Source organism: Bidens hawaiensis, unplaced genomic scaffold (assembly GCF_021521415.1).
Source record: "Bidens hawaiensis isolate Kalapana, Puna unplaced genomic scaffold, B.hawaiensis_p1.1 tig00018666_1, whole genome shotgun sequence".
Taxonomy (NCBI): domain Eukaryota; kingdom Viridiplantae; phylum Streptophyta; class Magnoliopsida; order Asterales; family Asteraceae; genus Bidens; species Bidens hawaiensis.
This window is the reverse complement of record NW_027492828.1, coordinates 75142-83390: the sequence shown is the minus strand read 5'-3', so window position 1 is coordinate 83390 and position 8249 is coordinate 75142. Positions and strand designations below refer to the sequence as shown.

The 8249-nt window shown below is 32.2% G+C and overlaps 1 protein-coding gene across 2 annotated transcripts; it reads left to right on the top strand.

Annotated features, from left to right (window-relative positions):
- The first annotated feature begins 1515 nt into the window (after positions 1-1515).
- LOC143556643 (uncharacterized) lies at positions 1516-3535 on the top strand. 2 transcript variants are annotated; one of them, XM_077045918.1, is made up of 2 exons: positions 1516-1695; positions 2463-3535. In XM_077045918.1, the coding sequence occupies exons 1-2, from the start codon at positions 1651-1653 to the stop codon at positions 3387-3389; spliced, it is 972 nt and encodes a 323-aa protein (XP_076902033.1). In that variant the 5' UTR covers positions 1516-1650; the 3' UTR covers positions 3390-3535. The 2 variants fall into 2 exon arrangements, with proteins under 2 accessions (XP_076902033.1, XP_076902031.1); XM_077045916.1 differs by having other exon boundaries at positions 2448-3535.
- Positions 3536-8249: the final 4714 nt, after the last annotated feature.

Here is an 8249-nt window from a genome sequence, read left to right as displayed (position 1 = left end):
AAGAATATTTGGTTGAAGTAACATGAAAGGAAGGTATAGTCAATGTCTAAAACCTTCCAACTATTCACATTACTCCCATGCATCATTTTCTTTATTATCTCAATCTCATTATGTAAATTCTGATTTGTTTTGATAAAGGTCTTCAAGTTGGACAAGCCGAGGGAGTTTTGTGAGACATAAACGTTGTCAATGGTCATAAGACCGTTAAATAAAATAATACAAAAATAAACAAAATTTTAACACTATAAATTAATATACTTCTTTCTAATTTGTTACACCAAACATATACTCTCTTCTCATGTATTTCTATATTTTTACACTTTTTCTCCGAAACTAGGACTCTCTATAACAACCAATCTCGTTCCTGAACCGAGAATTTTGAGGTTATAGACATAGAGCTACGAAGAAGTACCGTTATCAAAAGACTTGGGTATATGTTTTCAAAGACTTGAACATTAAGTGTTGGGTTTTTGGGAATGAGTGGTCAACTGTACAATAGAGAGAATAAGAGATTGCAACTTACACAAAATGCATTTGAAATGGCAAAATATGTCGAGAGAAATTAATCCTAACTATAAGGACACACTACAATTGTTATAAATTTAGGAATAGTTTTTTTTTTAAATATGAGTTAACTATCTATGTGTTTGGTATGTAAAAACATTCAAGGCTCACGTTCTATATTATCTATCTATAAAATATGAAAAGAAATAAAATGTAGTTTTTCATCTAATTAGCTTTCACTTCTCATTATTCATATTCTAAAATATATAAGAAAGAGTAATAATAATAATTTATTTATAAAGGATAACTATTAATCACTCTATGTAATTATGTAACATGTAAAATAGAGAAAAAAGTATTGATAATAAGTGCTTGTAAGTAAAATATAGATAAAAATTAGAAAATAAACTCATGAGAAGTTTTTAAGATATTAACAAATTCTATAAAAAAATTGTTGTTTTTAATTAAAAATATACAGATAGAGATAAAATAGTGAAGGAATACAATATGAATGCTCTAAATAATAACACATGTAGTTGAGTGCTAATGTGCTATGGAGGATTATTTGTTCCAAACTCTTTTTTAATAATCAACAAATCAATATAACAAATTTTAACTTTAGCTGGTCTTCTGGTTTAATAGTATAGGTGATATTTGATTTGTTAAGACATGAGATCTTAAGGTTTAAGATTTAAAATTGACTCAAGTAATATTTTCTTATATTGATGGGTTTTCTTCGTGATAGTAAATTATGAGTGAGTCATGTATAAAGTATCAAATTCAGTATAGACGGTTTGAATTCTGTCATGCATAGAAAGACTTAGCCCAAATATTAGGTTGTTCCAAATGTTATAAAAAATATATACATTTTTTACTCTCTTATTGTCTCGTTCTATGCGCAGACACAACTTATAAAATAAGATTATATATTCAAGAGTGAGTGTACGTATATACGGAGTATGTTTTAAGTGTGTATATATATACACGCTGGTGATACTCTTAACCATCATATCCACCTTGCATGTAGCACACCTCTCCCTAACTTTCTCTCTCTCTCTCTCTTAATCTTTTTGAACTTCAAAAACTCCTTCAATCTTCACTCTTTGATCTCCTTCTCACTCACTCACACACACACAGTAACAGTTCATGGAAGTAGACATGGATGTTTCAGGACTTCACCATCACCAGCAGGTAGATTACTTCTTCCAGTTTGGTTAATTTATTCAATCTATTACTTACAAATAATTAAGCTGAATATTGTATAAATTTTAACTTCACAATTAGGTTTCAGGTCAAGTAATTTGTTAGATTTTTTACAGTTACATGTAGAGATTAATAAGCAAAATTAATTTCAAGAATTCATTGTTTTTTTAACAGCTAATAATCTACACCAAACCCGTCTATTGAGAGATTTGAACATTCCACCTCTAAAGAGAGAGAACATCTGTTACACCACCAGATACCATTGGGCTAAATGCCCTTTGGTATGATTTCACAATTTGATTACTTGATTTTGAGTACTCGATTATTAATCACCGAATTAGTTAGGGTTTTGTTCGAATTTTGGTAGTTTTCATGTAATTACCAAATTTGTATTAGAGTTTACTTATGTTTAGTACTTTAGTCCATGAGTCAAGTAAGGTTAATTTTAAGGTTATTGGTTTATTTCATAATACATATTGATCGACTTATGTTGTATTCGATCAATATTGTTTATTTTTCGGATGTAATTGTTAATTTTATCGTTTGCTAATTGTTATGAATTTTTGTTTACCAAATTGCGTTTCTAAATGATAAAAAGGGTTTAAGTCTTCTGTCTATCTGACAAAAGAAAAAAATAGTTTTAAGAGAAGAGAAAGAGTAAAGTTAGAGAGTATGAGTTGTTAAAAAAAATTTAAATAAAATTGTTATTTAGATCTGATTTGAATTTCTGATTATTTCAGGAGCTTTCTTCCCAGACATTAGAGAGCATGTTACAAGTCTGCACAAAACCACAAGACGACAAAAAACCGCGGCCGCCTGAGGAAGCTGTAAAATGCCCTAGATGTGATTCCGGCAACACCAAATTCTGCTACTACAACAACTACAGCCTCACTCAGCCCAGATACTTCTGCAAATCCTGCAGAAGGTACTGGACCAAAGGCGGGACCCTAAGAAACGTCCCGGTGGGTGGAGGCTGCAGGAAGAATAATAAAAGAAACACATCATCTTCTTCTTCTGCTGCAAACTCATCACACTCATCACCATGTTCTGCACCTTCAAAGATGAGTTCAGGACCACAACAACATCATCCACTTAATTTCTTCGCACCGAGTTCGAATAATATTAATTTACTTTCAGGTGTACCTCAGTTACCATATGACTCAACCTCCACTGATCTCTCACTTGCTTTTGCTAGGCTCCAGAGGCAACAAACTGGGTCCATTGGGTATGATCAGTTTGACCATGTTGACCATCATTTGGGTTCCAATGTTGGGGACCAGTTAGGGTTTCTTGGGTTTCTTGATAATAACACAAGTAATAATATGGTGTATAATGGTGGTAATAATAATAATAATAATAATAATAATAATAATAATAATAATAATAATAATAATAATAATAATAATAATAATATTGGGGATATGGGTTTAAACATGAATGTTGGTGGTAATCATGATCAAGATCAATACCAAATGTTGAACCACCCTATGTTCCATGATGATCAACAAGCAGTGAAACAAGAAGCATGCAACATGATGAGTTCATATGATGTTGGATCAATGGGATATCAAGGGAACATGGTTCATGAGGTTGAGTCAGCTGGGAGGTCAATGATTGGAGGGTGGATTAATGGGATTGGTGCAACAAATTGGCATGGACTCATAAATAGTCCTCTCATGTAGTAGTACTACAAGTGCAAGTGCAAGTGCAAGTGCAAGTTCATATCATCATCATTACTATTATTATTATTATTATTATTATTATTATTATATCATAGCAATCATCATGTTGTTGTTTAATTAATGTTAGTTCAGGAGAATTTTACTTATATTATATTTTGTTTGGATTTGGATAGGGGAAGAGAAGGATAGATCTCTGTACTTGGTTTTAAGTTTTAACTACATTTTATTTGTTTGTTTCTTTGTTTGTTTATGCTTGACAGTCAAGAACCAGTTTTAGTTTCCTACATTAAGAACATTATCAGTGCATATGTTACTTTCATGGGACTTTGTTTTTGTATATATTAGATCTTCTTCCATAGAGAGAATAAAAAAAAATACCTAAGAGCATTCTTATCCCATCCACTATCTTTAACTCTATAATTTAACAAAAAAACCATTACTTTTTAAAATTTGCCATTCATTTTAAAAAACACCACACATCCTATCCTCTATATCTATCTCTATATTATTTTTTTTATTATTTTTTCTCTTTCTACTTATTTACAATTTTAACTACTTACTATTTTGTCTTATTATATTTATCTTTTAAAAGTTTCTAATAACTTTTAGGAAAATCGCATTAAACGTTAGACGTTAAACAAGCCTAAGTTTGGCTCAAACTCGTATAGTATTTTAAACCGAACCAATTAGCTTCATCCATAAAAAGTAGTTCATTAAACAAAATTGGTATTTAATTTTTAGTGAACTGTGATGAAATTCTACAGATGCAATTCAACTTTGAATGTGTCCCTTTTATTATGTTGACTTTCATTCTTTATATATTATTATTACTTCACTGTATGAATAGGAACAAACCATTGCTGCAATTCAAACAAATTAACGATTCAAACACGTTAACTGCTGCAAATCACATTAACCATTGCAATTCAAGCACATTAACCACTACAAATTATATTAACCACTGCTGCAATTTAAACAAAGAAATCACAGGAACAAATCACATTACAATAGCATTAACAAGTCAAACAAAAGATTAACAAAAGCAATATATTATTGGTTCGGGCCGGGTCGTACCTATTGCACACTCCTAACACATTACAAGCAAATGACCCAAATAGATGCAAATTAAAACAAAAGTTGAGCTAATAAGTTCTATTCTTATTGCGATATAGACGCTGGTGTCCCTGAATATGATCATGTCGAATAAACTTGCTACGCTTGCACATATGGTGTCCTTCAACATCCTCATTAAGATCAACATCGCTGCCATCTTCAGAAGATATGTTTGTCAACAATTTACGAAAGAATGTACGAGCAACGTGATCAAACATGCAATTAACTCAGCCTGTCAAAATTTACATAAGTTTTTATAAACGGTAAAGATGAAATATGCAGGACCATTTATATAGCTTTCATTTGTAATTCACAAATAAAGAATAAAGAAATAAGCAATTGCCTACATCCCTCACATGTTCCAACAGATTTTTGTTGATACTGATTCTATTAATCTTATTAAATGGTAACTAATAGTAAATTGAAGCTAGGACATTGGTTAATATAAACTTAAATTTGCCTTTTGAGTTATTTAGTGGCTTAAATATGTGTACATAAATATTTACTCTACTGCGTGATTTTAATTTGTTATACAAATCTGTGCAGCTTGTATTAATTTGAAATGATAACTAAAAGTAAACTGAAGCTGGTCTGAGTGGTCTCGTGTACATTGTCTTCTTTTATTGCACTTTAGTTGCATGTTAATCACAAATATGTGCAATCTGTATTAGTTTGAAATGATAACTAATAGTAAACTAAAGCTGGTCTGAATGGTCTCGTGTACACTGTCTTCTTTCATTGCACTTTAGTTGCTTGTTAGTCACAAATATGTGCATTCAAGCCATATGATCAAGTGCATATTGTTAAAAAAGTTTATTTACTCTACTGCATGAATTCGATTGAAATACATTTAGCATTATTTGTTCTTAAAATACATTTTGCTTTATCGTTTTGTTTTTTATCTTGTTTCCGTATGAAAACATATTTCGGGCTACAGAAACTGTCTGGTTATTAGTGCATTCAAAATGAACATTACAATCACACACAACCCTTCTGTGTACACTATACAGGTAACTTATTTTTAAAATTTCATAATAAATGAAACAACTTTTTGTTCTATTTATAATATAATTATGTATTCATGTAATTTATAAAATAGAAGCTGTTATGTTCTTATAAGAAAAGCTATATTTGTATACCACTTAGGGATTAGTAAATCATTTAAAAAGATTACGCAATTGGTCCAAACCGTGAAACCAAACCCATTACTAACGGTTTGGTTTGGTTTGTAGTTGAGATGGGGAGGCTACAGTAGCTTTTCATATTTGAAGAGTCACTGCAGTGTATTTTCATTATTTAGAGTTAGGGCATATGAATAGGAGATAGGATGGAGTGAATATTTGGAAGACTTTTTTAAATTATAAGGATAAAGAGTGTTTTAATGGACATAATGAGAATGCTCTAACACTTAACCCCAAAAAATGGGACCTCACATGACAATCCTAACACTGAAAAAAAAACATTCTTTCTTCTCTCTCCTTCCTTTTCAAGATACTTGTTCTTAGAGCGGTTTTACACAAGAACAATCTTCTCTTCTAAAACACTATATTGGAGTCGTTGATGCAACACTAAAAAGTTGTTTCTATGTTATGAACATTACAAAAATAAGTGAGATTAATTTATACAAAATAGATATTTCATGATGATTATTATTTGTTCTCCAAAACGATATTCTTAATTTCTTATTACAGACAATAATCTATCTATAAAAATATAGATAAGAATCCATCTACAAAAATATGATATGATCGTAATATGTTTTAAGTAAAATCCTCAAATAACAAAGTTTATTTTATTGGTAATCTTCCTTTTTTTTAAAATCTATTTGTAATTATTATTTAAGTGTAAACTTAACTTTATAGGCATTTGGTGTATTAAATTCTATCTATAAAATCTATAATATATTATATTTTTGTAATTATATATACATAGTATAAATATAATATCATGTTACATTATTTATTTTAAATTGAATTAACATTTGTTTTCAGATGATTGGAAAATGGAATTTAATATGATTAAAATTAAGCGCACTTACATTAAAAACAAAGAAAATCAAAATGGAAGTGTGTGAAAGACAAATTGAAAGATTTGGGCGTGATCAGTAGGTTGGTGGTGTCACTGGGATAGTGAGATTATAGCTTTGCCCTCGTCCACAAATGTTCAACCAACTCATGTCGAAGATCCCCGTGTATCTCACGGCTCTTGATATTTGTTATGTTATGAAGTTTTTGTTGATCACTGATTGTGGACGGTTGTGGCGGAATGTCACCTTGGTAGTTTTGGCATATAGCTTTGCCCTCGTCTTCTAACGTCATGTTGTGTAGGATAAGACATGTGTAGACGACGTCCATTATCCTCTCCCGAGTCCAATAACGTATCGGGTTCGCCAGAACATAATATTGTTTTTTTATAGCTCCAAAAGCTCTTTCAATATCTTTTCTAGCAGACTCTTGCTTCTTCGTAAAATACTTCCGTTTGTCGGCGACTGGATCTGTAAAAGCTTGAACTAACACAGCCCATTCGTTGTAAATACCATCGACCAGATAGTACCCGTACTTGAAGAGTTCTTCATTTGCAACAAAAGATTGAGGTGGTTCAACCCCGTCGATAAGGTCGTTGATCAAATGTGACTGATCGATAACATTAAGGTCGTTATTTGACCCAGCAACACCAAAAAAAGCATGCCAAAACCAAAGATCCTGTGACACCGCCGCCTCAAGTATGAGGGTCGGCCCTTCATGATCACCACGGTGGAACTGACCTCGCCAGGCCGTTGGACACATAGCCCATCCAACATGCGTACAATCGATGCTACCTAGCATCCCAGGAAAACCATGTTTTTCTGCGTGCACCTCATATATGCGTTGGATGTCATACGTTGTAGGTTTACGCAGATATCTCCGAGCGTAAGTCGATATGACTCCTACGTACAATATATATTAAAAAATGTAATAAATATTTAATAAAAAGTAAAATTAATGTTTTTTACCTTGGCAGAAAAAATGAAGGGATTCACGTGCAACCCTTTTCGACATCTGTAAATACTCATCCAAAGCGTCCGACGAGATGCCGTACGCTAGTTGACGGATAGCAGCCGTGCATTTTTGAAGAGGGGTAAAACCGGGAAGACCCCTAGCATCCTCCCTTTGTTGGAAAAAGGGATACCGTGACTCTAAATCACTCGCTATACGCGTGAACAATTGCCTGCTCATTCGAAAACGAGTTCGAAAATCCGACTCCACGTATACCGGTTGAGGGCTAAAATAATGCCTCATCAAAGTATCGTTAGCACCCGATCGATCACGATCACGAGGTGGTGCTCTAACCCTCGGGAGTCGGGGTTGATGGGCTTGATTTTGCAAGAGATTTACCACGGCTGCGGTCAAAACTCCCCCTACATGAAGAAGCAAATCATCCTCTTCGGAGGAGTCGGAATCAGACGAGTACGACGACATTATTTTTTAAAAAAAAAATGGGACGATGGGTTGTTTGGAGATTGAAGTTGTGTTTGATATGGTAAAAATGGGTTGATTTAGGGGTATTATATAGGATTTTGTAAAGGTTTTTTTAAAAAAGTTTGAAAGAAATGGGTAATATATAGGAAGTGTTGTATAAAGAAATGGGTAAGTTTGATGTTTTTTGAAGTTGTGTTAAAGTGTTGTATAAAATGGGTAATATATAGGAGTAGAAAAATTTTTTTTTTTTAAAAAATTAAGAGCCAACGGCTCATTTATACTTTCAAAC